The sequence below is a fragment of the Bombus pyrosoma genome, linkage group LG10 (genome assembly GCF_014825855.1).
Source record: "Bombus pyrosoma isolate SC7728 linkage group LG10, ASM1482585v1, whole genome shotgun sequence".
Classification (NCBI taxonomy): Eukaryota; Metazoa; Arthropoda; class Insecta; order Hymenoptera; family Apidae; genus Bombus; species Bombus pyrosoma.
This window is the reverse complement of record NC_057779.1, coordinates 3,713,321-3,736,391: the sequence shown is the minus strand read 5'-3', so window position 1 is coordinate 3,736,391 and position 23,071 is coordinate 3,713,321. Positions and strand designations below refer to the sequence as shown.

General features: G+C 36.1%; 2 protein-coding genes across 2 annotated transcripts in view; one reads left to right on the top strand and one right to left on the bottom strand.

Annotated features, from left to right (window-relative positions):
* LOC122571351 (calcium uniporter protein, mitochondrial) overlaps positions 1–23,071 on the bottom strand; it is a 77,104-nt gene that overhangs the window by 20,243 nt on the left and 33,790 nt on the right. The window lies entirely within an intron of this gene.
* LOC122571341 (protein javelin) overlaps positions 1–23,071 on the top strand; it is a 46,759-nt gene that overhangs the window by 21,803 nt on the left and 1,885 nt on the right. The window contains exons 3-6 of the mRNA XM_043734961.1: positions 17,569–17,787; positions 19,680–19,986; positions 20,736–21,551; positions 21,985–22,970. Of these exons, the coding sequence (XP_043590896.1) occupies positions 17,569–17,787; positions 19,680–19,986; positions 20,736–21,551; positions 21,985–22,970 (2,328 nt within the window). The remainder of the gene's footprint in view (positions 1–17,568; positions 17,788–19,679; positions 19,987–20,735; positions 21,552–21,984; positions 22,971–23,071) is intronic.

The following is a 23,071-nucleotide window of genomic DNA, read 5'->3' as shown; positions in this document are numbered from 1 at the left end:
CTAAAAGGAGAGAATCTGCAGAAGATCTGTAGAGAATTTCTAATGGATAATTTTTAATTTGACTTTAATGGTGAAAGATATAAACAGCTTCATTAGTAGGAGATTATATTGAAAGAGAAAAAGAAATGATATAGGCGATACGTAGAAGAACTCGGAACATCTAATGGAGAATTGTATAGAAAAATTAGAATATAGGTAGAGAATGTTTCAAATGGACAGAATGTTGCAATTGAATGTTACGAAAATATTATTCTGTTTACAAACATGACTCGGAAACTAAGAATAAAGTTTCTTCGTTCCGGAGGTCGTCTGTTGTTTTCGAGAAACTGCTGTTCGAAAATTTTAATATAGGAAAGGTGTTAAAAGGAATAATGCATGATAACACAATAGGATAACAAGGAGTTCGATTCCTTGGTCGAAATAAAGATAACAAAATTACATGTATGTAGCATAAATAATTTTACGTAACCGAGCGTGACATACCAGAATCACGGAAAGTTCGTGTCTCGCGATAAACGATCGCAGCCTCGAGGAAATTTTCCAGATCGCGGTTCGCGAACCACAGCCTCCATTTGGGTCTCTTCCGGTGCTCGATTCTTCTATCGAAAGTGACTGTAAAGATTGGTTCCGACACGTCAACGACCCTGGTTCGAATTACAGGTACTGCTCGAGTTACTTATCACTTTCACGAATTTAATTTCTCTCGTTTTCCATGGTAATGAAGTATAAATTATCGATTACTTATACGACACGGAAAAAATCGCCTCGACTAGAGAGTTTTATGTCGTTCTGGCAAAACATAGCTTATTTCTCTATTTATACAATGCAAACATTGATCACAATGGTTGTATAAATTGGTCAAGTAAAAATATTATCAGAATTTTTAATTTATATTGAGCAATTGTTACTTTCGTGATAACTTGGCAAATATTTGTCATCAGATATCGCGCGTATCAGTATTTAATTTTTCATCGAAGTTTCATAAATTCGCAACGATGAACTTCTGAGGATTTGAATGATTCTTCGTAAAATATATGGATGAAAGCTCGTTCTTCTCCTTGTAATATAGAATTCTCTTCTTTTTTTATTTCCTTGGTACAATCTTTGGTTTCATATTTTAGTAGCTTTGGTATTAAACAGCGAATAATAAATACGATCCGTAATATCAGTTTTGTCTATTTTTGAAATTTCTATAGAGTTCATTTCAGACAAAGTATTCAGTATGCGAGTTATGAATTAACAACGTGAATCATTCCACCTCGATTACAGGTGATTCAAGCGTTTCCTGGCGAACAAATTGAGGGAGTCGCTACTCTGGTTCACACGGGATTGCGCTATTGTTTCGTACGGGGACGAAATGGTATCCTTGGTAACTATGTGATTCATCGTGAAGGGTGAAAAAGAGGGGATGAAATTAAATAGCAATTTTTTAACTTGTTTCTCCAGTCGAGGATCAGCTACGAATCACGAACAACGTCAAGTATTTTCCCTGGAAATATTTTTCAGAATTTTTTCATACATCCTTCAATAAGGTACCTTTTTGTAAATATTTTTCTTTTTTCAATCCTTAAATTTTCATAGTATATACGTTTTTCATCGGAGCGACAGAAATTACTGTCCTCGTATTTCCTCGAATTTCTTCTCCATAATATGTTTACCATCGATCATCGTTTTTTCGATCAGGAAGCACACGAAAACGCAGGTAACGCATTAAGTCGTCAGAGAAAGCGTGCAACACACACATCGTTTAACGTGGTGGATGAATGCTGCGTCGTTAAGGTGCATGTGTAGTGCTTTTTGTCATGAACATTGGTACACGTTCATCCTTTTATCAGGAACGTTTCTCTAAACAGACCGCAATTTCACGTTCGTTAATCCCGCTTTTCAAAATGTATTCCGCCGTAATGGAGATTCTCTCGTATTTTCCTTCCATTCGCTTAAAACAAGAGAACTTCAAGTACGATGATTGGCATAGATGTAACGTTCCTTGTGAGAAATTTATCATGTTTTTATCCTGCTGTTCCTTTCACGAAAAAATGAAACAGAACAGTGGAATTCGTCTTTAATGTTTTCACGTTTGATGTTGTACAAGTATTCGATGCAAAATTTTGCGTATCTACTCCCTTAAAGTATCTATAATAAATGAAAAAACAGTTCATATTGTAATAAACGATAAATTAGTTTTAAACTGTAGGGAATTGTATCTTCTTTACAAACATGTCAAAAAAAGGTTTATTTCTATTGCCAATAATAACTGACAAAAAAATTCTCTTCAGCTTATAGAAATCTTGTTGATTACATCTTGAAAAGGTTAACTAAGCTCACGTTAATAAAAGATATAGCTTATAGCTGATATAAAAGAGAGGAAATAGACACCGTTAGACAGATAAAAATAGACCGATAGAATATTCAATGAAAATCTATAAGAATCGGATGATCATCAATGCTCGCGTTTACTTTTCCGTTGGCAGTTTGCGTAATAGCATAAAAATGTTCAGGAGGAAAAACGAGCGACACGTGAAACGCGAGCTAAGAGGGAAGGGACAAAATAAAAGCTGGTCGATAGTTAGGAAAGTATCGTGTCGTGCATATCCAGGTGACTCGGGTGTAAGTGGTACCTAGGCCAAGCGCCATGGTCACTTTCTTCGTGGTCTCACGTGACATTGCGTTCGCAACTCGTTGAACACGAAACGAAAAACGAGATTCCTCGTGGAATGTGTTCTTCGCCATCAAACGTACAAAGAACTTCGTTCAGTCTTGTTAGATCTTTCTACGATTTATTTAAGAATCCAATAAAAAATTTAATTAAAAATTTGTGAAAATGTTCGTTCAAACATATAATTCCTTATAAAATTGGTAAATAAATCTCTTATAATCGTAAATATTCGAAAAGGAGTTTTGAATATGATATTGATTATCAATATTTGATGGTTGTGTGGCAAATCGTAATTATTTAATATTTTATTTCTACAATGACGAATAAATAAAATTTTGGGCTGTAGTCTATATATTTCGTGGAGAATTTATTCACGAAATTTGTTTAAAAATCATTGTTGTCTATTAGGACTACAGCTATATTATTAAGATTTATTTTATGAGAATGGTGCGAATATCTTTTCAAATAACAAAAGTGATAATAATTCTTATGACCGCGTAAAAAATGATTATTCTCACCGGAAGATAAATATTGATTTTCGCCAAAACTTTATAGAAATATGATGCAATATACGTACAGTTGTACCGCGCCTGTTTATGAATTTATGGTATGTGTAAATCTGCAAAAATGAACTAAAGGACGCGTACAAATACAAGGATATATAGAAATATCAAAATTAAAATACATATGTAAATAATAATTACTTTTATTCAAGTTCCTTCATCACTATCTGCAAAAACACGAATTTGCACGAATACATACTTCAAGAAGTATTTATCTGCACTTAATTTTCATATCTTCGAGAAGGCATTAAAGTTTTCATTAAAGTTTCTCGATAATTAATTACTCGTGGTTTACTCTACTGGCAATTAATACTATCGAGAGTAATTACGCTACTCAGCTATCCTTTCTTGAAATAGCTCGTTCGAGGGTTACATAATATCGATTTCATCGACCAACGACTAATTTATCTTCTTTTTTTCCCTGAAACCGAAGAAACGGATAAAGCCGCATGAATATTTAAAACGCTCTACTAACGTGTCTTTTCGACGCGTTGCAAACCTTTTCCACACCGACATTATAACACAAGACAGGTTCGATTGAAATATTGAAATCGGACGGCTGACGTCTAAGACAGACGTTGGACACTGTGTCACGGCCGAATGGTCCCGATAAAACAGTCGCTGGATTTTTAATTCGTCTCAGGTGGGCTCGTGGAAAAATTAACTCCTGCACTTGCCGGATATAAAGCGAGTTGATTCTGCACGGTGTTATTTCACCTTGACACAGTGACGTTTCCTTAAATCTTCCGGGGATTACACGGAAAACGGAAAAGAGATCCAAATGTTGTTCTATGGGAATACCGTGCATCGTGAGACTTTATAACGATGAAACTATGCGTCTTTTATGTTCCATTTTCGTGAGTTACCGGAACTTTGGCCACCGACACGACATTTCTAGGGACGTAGTGAAACAAACGCTTGTAACTTCGTTGGCGAGAGAGAAATGGTAACTAATTGTTATGCTATAGTTTAGGAAGTATCTTTGGTTCCTTGTCATTTGAGGATTAAGGTATTTTCTTATGCTGAATTCGAATAAGTAATGAATTTGTTTCTATCTTGCAAGATTTCGTATTTGAAAAGTAATGCAAGTCGAATGAAAGTGAAAGTGAAAAACTATTTGGAATTTTACAAAAAAATTATTTGTATTAGACGTACAATGTTGATAAACGGAATAGATCGTAGGAAATAATGACCGAATATGTTTTTTGTAATTTTTTACATTCGTAGTCCTTGAAATCATCATATTGATAGCTTCGACATTCCTCTATCAGGGGACTGAATTATTTTGAGTTGAGGCATTCTGATTACGGATTAAAATTCAGCATGGAACAATGCACAAGGATCAGTACAGTGTGACAGGCAAGGATATGTATATAATTAGAAAAGGTTGCATATTTATGAGAAAAAGTGGAAAGATACGGTACACATACGAGATTATATTTGTTTGTTTTCTGTCTGTTTTAATGGAAACTGCGGATTCATGTGATGTTCATGTAAATAGAATTTAGCTCAAAGCACGTTTATTTGTGTAATGTGATGCATTCTGAAGAGAATATAGCTACACGTGTCACGCGCATGATTTACTTACGTCTGCTTGTAATTGACACTGCAATTTAACGTTATTAGCATACATCACGTTCAGAAAATATTGTGCAGCTTCTAATTTTTCTCCTCAACGAGAATATTATTCGTCGATGTTTTATCCGAGTTGAACTTTGCTAGTTCCAAGAATTCTACATTATGCTCTTAGTCGTCCTCTTTTTTCATTGATTGCACACCTTTTTGCTGTTTTTAACGATTCTCGCGTAAACGATAAAGTCACGAAATGGGATAAAGTGCGATTTAAAAATCGCTCGAGAAGTCAGGTAATCGTTAGATACCAGACTTATACTCGCAACACGCTTCTATCTGTGAGATTTTATAGATCTTGCAGTTTCATCGAACTAACGACGCACGTAGCATAATGATCTATTTCATGTTCGATATTTATAATCTTTGATTTCCGTTGTAATAGTCGTTAAAATATTACGTACAATAATATTGCATCGCAAGTTGAAGAGTTTTCTCAAAATTCTTTAAAACAGAGGCGATCCGCTCATGTTACGAAATTTTACTAATTGTGGAATTTAAATGATAAACGATACATACTTTTGGTATGATTACGTGTTTCATAGAAGCTTACGAATTGAAAAAGAATCTACCATAGATTTTAAATTTATTGTAATAAAAAAAATATTACCGATGGTTGTAGAATTAATTTCAAGTTAATAACACATCATAAATGAAATTAACAAAATGATTTAAAATTATTAGTAGTGTATATTCTCTGCTTATATAATTCGAAAATCTTCATCAATGTCAGTTATATCATCTACAATTCCACCTCAGCAATTCACCTTTCGGTTTCAGTTGTTTGAACGCGTTAGGTTGGGCCTTGTCAAATTCTGGTAAAATATGGTACGGGGTCATTGTCACTTGACCCTCGGATTTTACGACTACGATCGTATCTAGCAGGAAACCTTCGAGTCTTATTGCGGTCTTTGACATTGGGCATTGTTGTAGACGCCCCTGACACGTCATCCTCGATGCTCGGAATAATAACGTTCATCCATTGTCCTGCGGGGGCGTTTGTTTTCTTTTTCGATAATTACGGAAGGGTCTATTATATGTTAAACGCTCTGACACGAAGAGAGAAAGAGTAATTCTTAGAAATAGTGGAGCTATTTACATCAGCAATTAGATACGTTGATAGCATAATGCTGCAATTTTTCAGATTTCTAGCTTAAAATCTTAGGATATTCGAAGAATTCGAAGGATGTTTTCATCATCATATATTTGTATATATATATATATGTATACATTTATGTAATCTTTCTTTTACTTTATGGCATCGCTTGTTAGTAGAATTGCTAGTATATCTTCTTTAATGGCCTTGTACTGTTCGTTGTAGGTAAACAGCTTATTTTTTTGGCACCATGATGTTTTTATATCATCACATTATTTTTGTCACCTCTACACTGTTTTTTTTATTGCTGCAATTTAACTTTTACATCTTTCGTACAGTTTTTACTTGTTATTATTAATCTTGATATTTTTGCGTTATTTTTTTAAAACTCTTTTTCTACGAGAAATACTTAAACGATCTTTTATCATTGCAATTTTCGTTACGCTTTTCTATAATCTTTTCCCTGCCACAACTCCTCCGTCGTAACACCCTTAATTTGCAATTTTTCCAATGTTCTTCCGTTCTTCTTTATTCTTAGAATTATTCAGTTCCGGAAACGTTCAGCCCAATCTTCCCACTGTTAGAAATTCTTTTCGTAGAAAAAGTGCTTCCTCCGATACGGAGAAATTTTCCACATCACGACATTCAAAGGGAGAAACTCGTTCAATGATAGATTATTTGCCACCATTGATCCAAGAGAGACCCTGCCTATAGAAATAGTAATTGAAAGCAGGAAGCAATCCTTAGAAACGTTCCTAATAGTCCGCCAGCCATTAGGGATTATTTTGGAGGAAGTGAGTAGTATTGAATGGCCATTGGATACCCTGCGCTTTGGGTCAGATCTTCCATTAAGGAGTAGTTTGATACGATAAATCAACTTTCAACAAACTGGTGTTGATAAATGTCGAGAATGTAGGCACAAATGACCTGCAATTGGATATCAGATGGGCTCGAAATACCTTTGTTGGAGAGTTGTCGAGGATCATTCATCTCTTTGTGATCCCCAGAGAGTGGAAACCTCGAAGAGCACTCGTCTTCCGCCCAATGCCTCCTGATTTGCCTTCGCATTTGACTAATTTCCACAGTTAATTATTCTTTGAAGTTAGTAAAGAACTATTCACAGTTCTTTATTTTTTCACAAAGTATTTTTTCACAAAGTATTTTTTCACAAAGTGCATGAAAATTCAAACAGAGCGATAAGAAATAGTAGCACGTAAAAGAAGATTATTAACAATGCTTTTCCTCTCAACGTTTCCACATGATGTTATCAACTTCAACTTATCTCGTTACTTTAATTTCAAACCTCCCTTAAACTACGGGGACAATTTCTTCTTTCAAAAAAATATATCTTTCAGTAAATTTCCCACAAAATCTTATTATCCTGTTATCCAGGAGAAATTACAATTTGTCAACTTACCGAACAGATAGGAAGAGACCAACGGTCTGAGTAAATCAATTCGCAATTTCCAGATGAAACTCATTACAGACTTTTACCCCGAAGTAAATTACATCTCAGAATAGATAAAAACTACGTTTCACAATTTTCTCCTCTTCGTGTTCGATAGTCGATTAATTCTCCAGAATTTACAGAAATTTTCCATGTTATTGAAACATAAAACGTAAAAGCTCAAAGGTCGACGCGAAAAATCGATCATAAGAGCTACGTTACATAATTTTCTCTTTCCTGTGCACGTTCATTCATACAACGATTTTTCATGGAAACCCTATTTTCGTTGCAAAAGGATGAAGATTACCGATCGGCGCAAAAAATCGGTAACGATTCCATGGTTAGGTTTCGTAACTTGTCTCGCTTCCGAGTCAACGGATCAATGACGTCATACTTTAAGGCTAAGGTGTACGGTGTACACTCTACTCCCACTACGAGTAGACAATTCGAACGGAGACACGTTGTCCTGTCGAGGGAACAGGTGCACAGTGGCGATCGGTCGGCCAGGTACGACAACGATAACCGCCAGTCGATCCGCGAACGAGAAAGTGAGAAGCCGGTACGTTTGTACGTAGATCGCTCAAAGATCGATCTTAGATCGTGGAGAGTAGGAACGTCCTATAATTTACTCTCGGACTTGATTTACCTCGAGTGTTTTGCTATTTGAGAATTGTCGCGAGTGTCTTTTCCTCGGTTCATAGATTAGGATCCTTGTTCTGGGGAATCGAGGAATCTGATGCCGTGAAGAGAATTTGTCAAGTAGAAGAGTAAACGGGTAAGAGAATGAGATATTTCTGTGTCCAAAAGAATAGATGGTATTTTTGAGATATAATCGAGATTTTTTGTTAAGTGATATAAGTGAGACAGATTTGTCGAGGAAAAACCGAGGAGTTGTAATGAAAGAGCTGTCCTTGTGAATCTCTGTTCTGATTGTTAGATCGCTTATCCAAAGAGTTGACAAATTTGACAAGAGTGTTTTTAGGAGTTTCTCAATTTATTGAAAATGTGCACTTGATTAATCTTGGTGGTAGCTATTAATTTTTTTAAGGATAAATTTGAAAAGTGAATGGCAGAAGTTGTTACACTGTAAGGTAGTTGAAAATGTAACTGATATTCAAGAGCTCCAATTACTGTGACATTTCTCTAGTGAGCGAAAGTAGTCTATCAAAGTAACTAGGTCTCTTGAAAATCAGTCAAACCCATTTCAATTACCCTACTATACTAATTCTCTTCCCATTCACTTTTTTTTGCTTCTGTTTAAATTTAAATCCTTGAAATTGAAGTCCTAAAATATTAGTCTCTAAAAAGGTAGCATCCCCTCCGGTATTCCTATTCGCGCTTCTTCCAATTTATATAACTTTCCTCTACGTCCCTTACATCTATTCATTTTCGACTATTACATTTACATTCATTTAAATTAACACTTTGGAAACTAACATTTCAGCGAGTAGAAATAATTTATTCAATCTCTTCAAAACACTACTCTGAAAGAAAAAGTTAGTCTACCCGATATAATTATTCCTACTTTTTCTTTCGCTTCCAATTTTTACAACTTCCTTCTACTCATTCCGTCAAGTATACTCCCAGTCACTCGATATCTTATTGAACGAGGAAGAAGAAAGTTTTATCCTGAGGTTTTGTAACACGTTTGGTCAATAGCCTGCAATACTGCGTTCGTGGTAATTAGCCTGAATTTTGAGTAGCTTATTGTGGATCCATAGAAATGGAAAGGAACGAGGTATTCGCACGCACTCGCGATATTTTCGACAAACCAGTTTTCCATTACGTAACACGCGTCTAGGTTATCCGGAACACGTACGTAAATATCGTGTTCGAAGCTGTTAATCCTATAGGAACATTAGTCATGGTCTTTCGTTCTGTGTATATTTCTTCAACTCGACAATTATATAATTCGCGCATTCGATATTCGGTCCATTGAAAGATTTTCACTGAATCAAGGTCATTCGGCCAGAAGGAGAATTGACGTCAGAAATGTCTTTACCAGCGACATTTTTATCTCTGTCGAAACTTCAACACAGCTAATCGATTATCGTTGTTTCATACCTCTTCGTTAACTAGCGCCAATTCGCGGTCATTAAGGCGCTTATTGCAGACGTGAGATGAGAAATTGTGGCACGACGCTAATTTGATGACACGATGATGATGATTTCCTAACTTTGGGCTTAATGTAGATCAATAGTTCAGCGTTCTTGTAATTTTGTCTTCATGACTCGTCTTATTCGAATTTATATTCTTATGAACGCAACTATACGCAAGATGGAATCTACGTAGAGAACTGTTTCATTCTCTAACATTTTTCTTTCTTTTTCTTCACCTTTTTTTCTTCTTACATGTTTCAAAATATATTGAAATATTCGAAGCTCTTCGTGCTCTTTACTTTTTAAGTAAAGTTATATTATTCGAATCGTCACGAAATCACAACCAAATATTTCTAATTGAACGAAGCAGATGAAACACGGGACAAAGAAGCTGATAAAAATCCGATTTTCTTTATTTTCCAAATGACAACTAAGAAATTTTAACTAATGTGTGCTTCTGTTATTTTACATATATTTGCATATTAAATGTATTACGTGCACTTTTACATCTACAAACTTCCCGTGAATGCAGAAAACTCTGCGATCCACTATTGATGCAGTGTACTCGAGTGATCTCTAATGATCTGCTAAATTACGCCGATTTTCCAATACCGATGCCTGTTTCAAGGTTGAATGAGCCTTTCCATCTTCCGGAATCGATCGTTGTCACATTTCCGTACTTTGTGCTCAACGAAACGACGCGTGAAAAACGAACTATTATTGCACAACCCTCGTTTCGCAGTTAATCGAACAGTTTCGAGTACGTTGCAGCTCGATTGTTTTCGTGCAAACGACCAGTTCTCGAACTACGGTGTTGGAAGTAATTAGAGGTTCCTGTGTATAGGGAATGGTTTAAGTAATAGCTGTGGAAAAAGGGTATTTCGACGTTTAACAGGTTTCCCTGGTCTGTTATATTAGTTATGTTTTGCCATATAGTTTGTGTGGCAAGTTTGTATGCACGTGGAATGGCGTGACATTAAACAGATGGGAATTTTAAATTGGAAATATCGAGAATGATATTTTTTAGCAGCGAAATATTGCTTATTCAATTGAATGGTAATTTACTGGATAACAGAAATGCTAATCGCTAGGAAGGATATTACAACTGTCAAGTCATTATGAGTTTGTACTTTTTTAAATACTTCCCTGACGTTTTTGCGACGGACTTTTTCTTCTAAATGAATCTGATAGTATAATATTACCGACTATAGTATATTTAAATCTGAAACAAGATAAGTTAAATATAACTTCTAAAATGAGATATATCCCAGAGAGGAACATTATAATAACCTAGCAGTCTTCCTAAACGTCATTTCAAATTATAACGTGCTGTCACACTGTGTAAGATAAGATTCTTAAGAAAAGAGATAAAAAATGATAGAAGAATCTACCTGAAATTGCGATTTCTACATCATGCGATATATCAGAATTAATTCTGACAAGCCATTCTTTGAAAAAACAGCCCGTACTATTTTCTAAATATAAAAGGAACAAAAATCTTCGAGATCCAGTATAGCTATCGATCAAAACTTAGTTCTTATTTAAAGAGCTAGAACATCGAAACTTCCAACACGATGTATTCCATCCATCATCTTATTTTACGAATCCCTTTTCCACAATAACCTCCTCAATTCATTTGCAAATTTAATAAAATCTTTCAAAATACCAACTAAATCTACGAACACGTCCGCAACGATGCATACAAAATTAGTTGATCGTTAAGATACGACTATGATTACAAGATGTTCACGACATTCTGCAGCATGAACAAACTTCTTTGACCCATGAACAAGGGAACAACACGAGTTGTTTCCAGATGTGAACCATCGACTGTTCAGACCGCGGAACTTCTTCCGGTTTGTGTCATAAGATATTCCTTCTGCGTTTCTCTCGGCATACAGATTCAGGCCTTTCCTTTGTGGCCACATGCGAGTGCAATGATCGATGCCCGATCAACCGGAAGCCTGTATCGATTCCAATACGTTCACAGATACAGCATGAAGGGGGAAGAGGCAGTGTCAACGCGTTAGATGAATGTATAGAACGTTATTGAGGAATTCTTCATCCGGTTTGAATCGTGATCAATGGCTATGTGTTTGATGATCATTGAACGAGATTGAGTTATCAATTCGCTTTGATTAAATTGATTGGAAGCTTTAAGATAGGAAAATGGGGTTGAAAGAATGTCAATAGGTAGAGATGTTTTTCCGACGTCGCGATAGCTGTTAACCCAGTTATGTCTATTATCTTTTCAACGGGATGATCGGACTGTGGTTTTTGTTCCTATTTTGACATTCTCAACAGCGTGTATTTAACGCCGTTGTTCTACTTGGCCAGTTAGAATGACAAATTAATGGAACTATGAATAGCGAAGAATAACACTAAATAGACATTTGATTAACGCTATGTTTATATTATCAAGTGGATGTCAATATTTAGATATGAAATAGAGGACGACATTATTATTCGTAATGGATAAACGTAAGACGATAATTTGTTTTCGTTAGATGAACAAAAAATATTATTTGTTATATTTGTTCAGTATACAGAAAAGGAGATTAAACCGCGTCAAAAGTTGCTAAACATTTCTGAACTGATATTCTGTAATTATATATCGTAACAGAGTATTAAAATTAAGTATCTTAATGGATACACTAAGATCTTATTCTATTGAATATTCTGTTCCAAAAAGTACGACGAAAGTAATCTACCTACTATCGAAAGGCTTACACTTTCCGTAGTTAAAAGCGTGTTGAAAGATATTTCAAGTTGCACCTACAATTAAAAAGTTTCTAACTCTGATTCCTCGTGTTAATCAACAGGGGGGACATGTTGCGCTCGGTGAGAAAGCAGGTGAGAAAGTGTAATCGAATTAGTCGATGTTCCAAGGCGCAACGTTCATTTCCATTTGCTCAGTTAACAGTTCATAAATCCCGAATCACTCTGGTATTCGATGCTTCGTCACGGAAGATCCTATCGTAAACTCGTTCAAACGTACAAGCGTCCCTTCAACTAGCCTCGAAAAGTTCGCTCTCACGCAAACCCATCAATGCGAATCAAACTTTGAGTTCTTCGCGGATTAGCGAACCGAAACTTACGAATGAAGTTCGTTATGCTTTATCCACGCAGGCATTAAAATCTTCCGAATAATTTAATCGGTTATTTAATTGTTTATTTATTGCAGAATATAGAGGGATGACGAATTAGGATGGCGATACTAAAATTCTTGCTGCCATTTCGCTATGCTTGTAACAGACAACCATTCTGGAGTATAGTAGATATATTATATTACATCTATTCACATTTCTCTTATCGAGTATGATCTCGTTTCCCTAAATTATGGTGTTTTCCGTACTTTTCTCTGAAAATCTTCTTCGTCTGACATTGCAAGTACCAATACTACTTATCAACTAATTATTCTACTTTTATAATAATTCATATGCAATTTGTTCTTTCCATATAAAGATTCCAAAAAAATGAGATAAATTTGTTATGTTATTTTTGCGACATATAAACGGAACATTTTGAAGCGTTTTATTGTACTTAGGAAAATAATGCAATTAAAAGTTAGCGACCACGAATGCGGTTTCATTCCTGATAAAAACTTTACTGAGGGATAAAAACAAAGGGATTCGAAAAGCAATCGCGAAAGGGTTATCGCGTTTCGTTTCTTCTGCTGTTCGCGTGCGACAATTTTTAGTTAACATCGTAAAAATTGTGCTAAAACGTGTCGTAAAAGCATCGATAAGCCCGTTAAAGCTATAAGTTCGAGTTGAGTTTGCACGCGATCGATTTTCTGATATGCGTTGCTTGAGTAAAAGGCGCAGACGAGCGTAATCGTGTTTGAATTGAACCAGCGATCGAAAATCACTGAATAATTCTTGATTGCGTGGGCTTTTACTATTGCAAGGAAAATAAAAAGAATAGCACAAAAGGCATTTTCTTCTGTCACACAGCGTTATTTGTTTGGCTATTGTTCGATAGAAAATCAAGAAGAAGGATTCTTTCTGCAAACATATTTATCTTGATGTCTTTTATGACGTTTCCCACTGCAATTCAATAAAATAAAGATAAAAGTAGCGCAATTTAATTATCTAAGTAACTTATATCGAAACGCTGTCTTGTTCTCTTTGAGAGCACTTAAAGTTTTAATAAAAATTTCTGTACTCGTTATAACCACGATAAACAGTTCAAAAGATCGCTATCTAATTGCCAACATACTGCATGTAATTTTACAAATAGTCACAAAGAACACGCAACCTTTGAAGAAGCAAACTATTCGAAGCAAGATGTGAAATTTCTGAAAGGTCTTCGTTAAAAGTTGCCCGTTTAAAATTTCCTGATATTTTTCGGAGAAAAAGATGGAAAAGAAAAGTACCTAAAGATAAAGAGCCCCGAGTCAGTTCACGTAGCTCGAAAAATGGCTCGTAAAAGTGGCCGAGATAACTCGGCAAAAATCTTACGTAACGATTCGCCGTGCTCAGTCGAACACAATGAGATGACGATACGCCATTTGCATCTTGACTTCAAGGATTCGTGTTCGCAAAGGCGGTCGAAAGGACGCGTTTACTTGCAGTTTCTGGCTGTTCGAGCGGAAAAACCAACGATCTTGAGCCGGCTATTAACCACGCTAAAAAAAGGCTGCGATTCTTTTACTGCATCGAGATCGTGCCTTGATATTCATTTTTGAAAGTATTCGAGAGTTATTTTCGAATAAAAGATCTCAATAACGAGTTAAACGACCGAAAAAAATTTTCAAGCAAAAAACATCGGTAGTAAATTAAACTGCAACCTCCTTCAAGCATATTACACGGTATTGTCGATGCTTTTCTGTTGATAAGCAGGTGATTTTCGGTCGTAAATTACGCTGAATTTTCTAGCTCGTTGAACTTATCTGTCTGTTAATGACATGAACGATGCGACAAGAAAAGTTACGTCCTACGATTAAGTAATATCTGATTTTCTGAAGATGCATTAAAGTCGAATCAATAGAAAGGGAAAGTTTGCGATATCGAATTTGCCGGCAATTTGACGGGAAAAGAGGTAAATTACTTTTCAATGGGCGCCATATTCAAAGTTGAATTTTATTAGGCAATGAAAACGATTTAATATGACGAGGCTACGTGTTGTTGTCTTGGGACTCGAACTTGAAGAGCAACTAGAAGATAAATTTGATTTTAAGAAATTGAAAGAAGAAGAAATCGAAAGAAGCCTCATTGGATCGTAATATATTCCGATTCGTATGTTCGCATTTTAACAAAATTTCGATTACCATATTATATCGTTTAAATTACACGCTTTATTTGTACAAGTGTCACGATGCACTGACGAGATGGTCATATATGATTTCGTATTGTTGTTAGTATACGAATCACGAATGCTGAGTTTGTGCATTTCATCATGGAGTAATCATGACACGAATTTCGCGATGACCTTTCCACCGTCACGCGGTTGATTGCTCTAATTATTCTGGAAAGCTGTTAGGGATCTGTTCTCTCAAGGATGTTTATACAAATCGAATAATCGAGACTTTGTCGTGTTTTCAGCCACTCAAAGGTCGTCCGACGAGTTTGCTTCTTACAAATACTTCGATTTCATTGGCAGTCCGTACGATTGACACTATTATGCTAAAAGTCATTACCGTGGTGCTAACCTTTTAAACATAAATTGTTTTATTTCGGTAAAGTTGATAATTTTAATTCTCTTAGTTTTTAAAATCTGAAAAGCTGAATTTTATTTTTTATAGAACCCCTGGATTTTTTATTTTTCAAATTGCTGAAAACATACGGTTGTTTTTGCCAAAATTAATATTTGCTTTTGTCGAGGAGGAAATATGAATACATAATAAATTTATGCATTAAATGTCATGCGTTCAAATAAAACTAATCGCAGGGGTCTTTTTTTGTTTTTACTACATTTAATTCATACGTCATATACTTAATTAGAATAATTTCCATATGACTCAATATACTTTAACATTAGCAATTAATTTTGATCGACTTCGACTTTAATTTGTTTCATTATTCCACATTTAGAAGAATTACCTGTTCTATAATTAAAAAATTCCAGGAACGAAGTTGTTACAGTTTCACGTTTCGCTTGGAATAGTTTATACATTAACAAATTTTTCAACAGGATGCTTTTAACTTTTTCCAAATATTAAATTTCTGTTTCATACAACTCTCGTGGTACTTTCTCCAAATTTACTCTCATATAAAAAGAAAAATTGTACGAATATTCTGACTATTTACGATAGCCAATTTTAAAATGTTCATATCTTCGTTATAAACATATTACGTCAAATTTGACATTTCCAATGCATTGGTGCATAACATTTTTCCAAGATATTAAAGTTCGTTGAGTTTCTCGTTAAGTTCCAAGTTTGTAAATTGTTTCATTGATAATATGGAAGCGCAATTTCTTAAATCTCTCGAAATAGAACAAATTGCCTTCTAGTTTCTATCAACGCTGGTCGAGCAAGTAGACCCATAAAGGCGTGGTTTCCTTCAGTTTTCAAATAAGCGAACGTTGCGTGACTACTTTGTTGATTATGGCCTCTGTTCATACGAATACATCGATGCTCAGCTGCATCGTTATTCAGTAAAAGTATAGTAATGGATCAATTACTGATGGTTGAAAGGAATTGTTAGATCACTGTCGCCATGATCTTGGGGACTCGTGTAACTAGTTTTTTAGATGCACCGATAATCAAGCTTGAACACACGATATCTGCGAACGCAGGATAAACAAGGAAGAACATAGTGAAATTTAATTAACGCGTATCACATACAGCGTTTATAGCCACTCATTGATTTACATAGAAGATCTTCTATTTTTACAATTAATATTAATGCTATGTTTAAAATTAATATCGACGTTCTCGTATACGCATATTAGTGTCGCAAATTTTATTCAAAATTATTATTCGTCGAGGTTTATTTTTAACGTTTATTGTAGGTATTCTGCGATTGTTATTCAATTAAATATATCCGCAATTTTCGTAAAAAATATGCTATACTTTTGCTGATTGAATAATTTCATAAACTTCGAAGAAAATAATAATTTGAATTTATCATAAAAAGCGACGCGTAAGCTATTTTTATTTATCCGTATACATGGATTTTGATGTTCAGAAGGATCAGTGCTACGGAACTTCTAACTTTGTTTTCTCGAATGACAAACGCAAAATTTGCATTTCTCTTTAAAAAACGTAATGTCGTACAATTTACCGCGCGTTAACAAAAAGTTCTTCCAGAAGGCGATGCTTCTTGGAAAACAGTGTTTTGCGAGAGTTCTCCAAAGGATTACGTAAACATATGAAATAGTATGTATCGGTGTATTGGGTGAATTTTTTATGCGGATCATGCTCGATCTATGATTCGTGCACGGAATAAGCGCATCAAAAGAACAGGTGATCTCGCACGGACATAAAAGGATTCCATTTTTATGCCAACACGATGCTTCTTCTTAGTATTATTGATCAAACATATGCAAGGCCTTTTATTCATTTTAAATATGCTTCCATCATACTTGAAATAACAGCTCTTATAATAGGAGACAACTTTCACGAATATGTTATGTGTGTTGTACAAACATTATGAAATTTCGTCATTGTCACTATTATGAAACTCGACTATTACGATCGTATTGATAAAGTTTCGGACAAACTTGAAAATATACGTAGAAATTACGAGTACTAAAAATTGCCGCGACAAGCGCAAGAAAATTATTATTGGACGTTCAATAAAATCTTCGAAAGAAATAAAGCGGATAATCTCAAGTTTGAAAGTAATTTGAAAATGCAATATAGAAAATTGTCACTGAATTCTCAATGAAATTTTCGAAACAACCAGAGTACATGATTTCCATTAGCACGTGGTGGCCAAAATTCGAACAAAGCTTCCCATGAAAGCTTCGTGACAAATGAAAGTTTTAAAGTGCTAGTTAATTATCTCTGAAAATCAATTATTGATGTACTATAGTTCAAAAGTCTCTTAAGGTATTATCGAAGAAGTACGTCTCGTTAACGATAAGCAAACAGGATTAATATGTTTAATATTTAATTTGATGGATTACAGAGAAGGGGGACGACACGAGGCCAATTCAGCGCAGTCCACGCAGGACCGCAGGAAGCTCTTGAAACGAACAAGGAGCCTTGCGGTGATATCCGAGGACGAATCTCGACACGATCGAGAGGCGCATCACTTCAGGCTCGGGCAATCGACCTTCGATTTGCCTAGGAGGCATCAATTGATTCCACGAGCCAAGCTGATAGATCGCAATTCTTTGAAGGATAGGTATGCTAGAACGAACGTTGTCTCAGAGACGGCGATGAGATCATTCAGGAACATCCGTTAGTTATCGAACAAAAATGCTTGTAATTACGATCTCTGTATCCTTGTGATCTTATCATAAAAAAGTCTTACGTCACTTACGTTATTGGTTTAATTATAGTAACTAAATATAGTTTGGAAAGTCTCATCTATGTAAGAATCACTATAGATGGCTAAATCAGTGAATCATAGCGATTAGAACCATTACGAAGTACGTGAAATGAAATAAATTTTCGTTCTTGTGAAATTCGAGCGATTAAGTATGATAATCTGCTTCTGTCGTCGTTTTGTACGAAAGAAATAACAATACGATCAAGCATAAAGAAAAGCAACGTATGTATTTGAATCGCGTGATTACAAGACAAGAAACTATCTTTCATTAAGAAACGTTAATTACCATAGAACGGGTTAAGCATAAGGAGCTTGTTCTAGCTTTTTAATTGCATGTAACAGCTCTGTTTGTAGGACGCGATACTCTGTTTCACCGAATCGTCGGATTTTTTGCACGTTCTTGTAGAGAATAATATCTGCTCGAAAATTACCATTCCAATCAGTTACAAGCTTCGTAGCCAGTTTAATCGAAACGGTGCAAATAGCAAAGTAATATCTATAGTTTAATTAAGAGAATCGTTTGTACTGTTTGTACTGTTTACGTACGAACAGAAAATTTAATTTCTACTGTTTAACGAATTTATTGATGGTAAAATATCGATATCCATAATTTTCTCCTCCATAATATCCTCCATTTTATATAATATCTTGTATAAAATTTTGAACAAGTACTATGTTCATATACGTAACTTTACAAATTGTTAATCGTTGATTGTTAATTTTAATCGTTAATCAAAGAGTTGAGCCTTTTTCACGACAAACATTTAACTAATACATCGTAGGTGAAATTTGTATTTCTTTTACGAAGGTACTGAATTTAAAATACACACAATATGTGCAATAATAATCAACGCGATATGTGCGCGAATAACGCGAATATGTGTATTCACTTCGCGTTGGATAATATCGAATAGTGTTCGTTAAATTGGTCAATTCGAAGGGAAAGCTATGGCAGGTCGAATAAATTAACCAACCTGCAATTTGCCTGCTATGCCAAACATTTTCGAAATTCATGGACCAGCCAGAAACTCGTTTGTACATAGCATACAAGATTTTCTATATGAAACCAAGTCGTACGTCACTCAAGAAACTTTCTTGTTTCCACCGGTCCTCCACGGTTCGCTGCAAAAGGTCTGCTAAGTTAAAGCCGCATTAATAATGCAATCACCTGAAACAGGCGTACCGAATCCTTTAATTCTCGTTGCTTTAGTAAATGGAAACTCCAACTACTTGTATGTATTCGTCAATCACAAGTCGAACAACAAGAACATCCGAGAAGATCCATAGAGAATAAATTTATCTCTGTGAGCTAAAACCTTATTCGGACGATGCAACTGTTGCTTTTCTCTCCGAATTGCATTCTACACTTTTGCACATATTGGTCGATGTATTTCTTTATTCGCTATTGGTTTAAATCATTTTTATAGCGCAAAAGTTAAATACATTACGCGAAAGAAAAAGAATTACTATAGTTCGAGACGTAAGTTATTTAATTTTATCTGATAACATTTATTTTCTATCTATTATAACCAGCATAAAAATACCTTTGGTTTCAATTACGTGGTATATTATACAGCGAATGCTGTCCCGGGATCTGTCCGAGATAGCTTCGATAAGAAACAGGAATAAATCCTACGAATCTTCAAGTTCCAGTTTATTTCAAGAACAATATCTTACGTTGTTACCATAATATTTCTACGTCTCGATTCAATGGTTTTGCAATGCGTTTGTACTTTATATTTCAGACTCTGCAAGAGTCAACAGCATCTTTCGGATTCGTACGAACGATTCAACGAGGCGAAATCGTATCACTCGAGATCTACTGGCGGCCTTCACTCGATTCCTTCGGGACTCCCCTCGTTTCCGGATCCTCTGCAATACACTCGAGGTAATCGGACCGATCCTGATCGATTGAATATCCTCGACTGGCCCGAATCACCGAGACGTTACCGCAGTGTGCAGTCGTTGGACACCGTTAGCGATTTAGTGGACATTGTCGAAGACGGCTGGCCAATCGAAGGAAATCGCAGTATCGATTGCATCTACACTCAGGTAAATATTGCGTTTCTACTGTTTAAGCGACTCATACGAAACGGAAATATTTGATGATCATCAGGAAACGAGATTCCTATGTTACATGTCACATAGTATTAATTGATTGATTGTGGAATGCAAGCTAATATTCTTATAAAGCTAATTAAACAAATGGAATCCGAGTAGAAAATGTGACGCACTGAATATCATATGTACTAAATTCTAGTGTTAATTCTAAATTAATGTTGACTTTAATATTGGTATCATTTGGTCTGTGTTTGCTAATCATTTCAAAATTAACCGATACTACACGTATAAATTTCTCGTCGGGAGCATTTGATGCTTCCTATAGGATATATAGAGCGCGTCCTTATATCGCGCTATACACCATACCCCATAAATTCACTCTTATGTCGAATAGTGTTTGAGAACGAGGATGGTCGCGTTTATCTCGAAGTTACGATGGAATATCGATACTCCCGCGACTGGTCCAGGATCTTCCTTCTTACAATTAGATTCTGATAAACATGCAGTTGTACTATACGTTTATTGCTCTGTTAACTAGCAATTTATAAAGCACAACGTTAACAGGTGTATAATAATTTTAAAAGGAAAATTTTAAAAGGAAAACATACTCATTCCATTGAATTCTGGCAAAAATGGAGTTCTACTATACGTTTATTGCTCGGTTGCTTGATAATTTATAAGGTATGACATGAACGTGTATAAAACAATTTTGAAAGGAACAGAGAACATTCCATTCTCAGGTGAAACGTAAACGGAAGGAGCACAGGAGCCTGGACAGCATTCTGTTCGAAGACGATGGCGAGTTAGAGTACTTCGACGTTCTGAACCTCTTACCTTTATCGAACGTGCGTTTGGAATTCGACGAGGAGGACGCGCGTAACAATAACCTCCGTCAAAGGAACGACCCAAACCTAAAACCACTGGAATATCTCGAATCTCGCGTCGTGGAGGAGAGATCATCGACGAGGAGCAACGCTACGGACGAGGAAAAATGTAAAGAAAGCACCAAGGAAGGGAACAGCCCGCAAGATATTGAGGAATTCGATTGTCAAAAAGAAGAAACCGGTTCTTTGCGTTTATTCAGAGATAATTTATCACCACAAAACTCAAAGGAGGAGCTGCGTCACGAAGTTCGAGAGGATTTCGAGGACGACAGGGACTCGATAACTTACCTTCGAAACGAATTCGTAGACCAAAGATCCGCGTGTTCGAATATCAAAGAGAGTAGATACAGGCTCGATGACGAGCTGGTGCTAGTAGGAAAGGAACAGATCGATCGGAAGGTCGAGGAGGCGGAAGACTATAAATCAATTTGGATCTCGGACACGGAGGAGCAGGAGGACATGTCGCGCAGACCACAGGTGCTCAAGGTCATCGATAGCGACGTGACCAAGAGGCGACACCGAAGTCTTACCATCGAAGTTGGTTCCTTTAAGAAGGACGAGCAAAAGAACGAGAAGTTTCAGAGTAATGGACAAGATTCAAGCAATTGTATCGACCTGGTGCAGTCGAACGGGAAGATCGACGAGGTTGACGGAGCTCTGAAGAACGTAGAGGTAAGCGATAAAGAATAGTTTCTCCATCTCTCGATTCATTTTATCCATTTTAATCTTAGAAATCGTAGAACGTTTAAACGGAACAATTTGTCATTTTTCATAAATTCATAGATTTATAAAATGTGTAAATTTTGGAAGATTCTCCGGCAAAGATTAACAACTAATTTGAATATTAATGGCAGATTTAAAATATCATGAAGCGTCTTTATACGTGTACAAAATATTTTCGTTCGATAGGTAATCTAATGATATATGCAGATAAAAGCTTTCTCTTCCTCGTACACATCTTTCACTTCAATTTCTTTAATAGAATCTCCAACCTCGTTCCTCCGCAGTTGCAATATTGAAAACGTAATCACATATAAGAACATTCAACCATGAAACATTCCAAAGAACTTGCGTTCCTTACAGATTGCAATTTCTGTCGTTTTAGAGCGTAAACCAGGAAGAACGTGAGGCGAACACGAGCGTGGTGAACGCGAGGAACACTTCCGAGCAGAAAAACTCGCAGAAAGATGGTATTAAGGGAAAACAGACGGAAGGTAGATTCGAGAGGATCGTCAAAGAGACATCGAATATTATCGGGAAGGCTTGTAGCGTAGTGAAAGGAAGCTTAGGTTTCGAGGCACGATCAGAGAGCTCTGATCTGGGTTTAGGATCAGAATCCGGAAGCGACACCAGACGGAGATCCGTCGACGATGGCATCGATGAGGATCACGTGTCTAACTGCACAGACAAGGGATTATCGTCAAAGGAGAACGAGAGTCAAAAGATGCATGGTAATCTGACAAGATCGATCAGCTGCGTGGATTCGATCGAGTGTCAACCGGATGACGATCAGGAGTTCGATCATGTTCGTTACAAGATCGTCAAGTCGAACATGTTCGGCAAGAACATGTACACTAATGCTCGTAATGACGTCACGTATGAGGGATTGATCCAATATCTGCGAGAATATTCCTTCCAGGAGCTTCTGTTGGATAATAACGTTGTGATTATAGAACCAGTACGCGCGGAAACCATAGAGCGCAAACCATCCAACGTTGGAAAGGCGAGATCAGAGCCAAGCTGTAAGATAGCAGGAGCTATACAGAAGAAAACGGACGCAGAGAATTGCCAGAGAAGTTGCGAGAGTTCAGATGTCAATGCTAAAAGCCCGAAACAGTCGTCTATCAGGAAGCATTTCTTTTATCATCCTATTAGGGTAAACCGTGAGCTTATCGATGAAGAACTACCTGATCCTGATACCGTGAAAAACGTGAGACTTATGTTTGAGAATACATTGAAGATGAAGAATCCGTCTAATTCGACGTTCTCGCGGGATTGTAAGAGCAGGAAGAGTGCTAGTATGAAGGATCTGAGTAGCATTGATGACAGCCATTTTGATGAAATGTCGGAGAAGGTGGATGAGGCTACCAGGTAGAATATGATTCTTTTTTTCTGCGAAAAGTTTGCAAAAAGTTTTTGCAAAAGTTTAGTAAAATGCATATACTAGCAAAAGATGAACACTACTCGGTTTA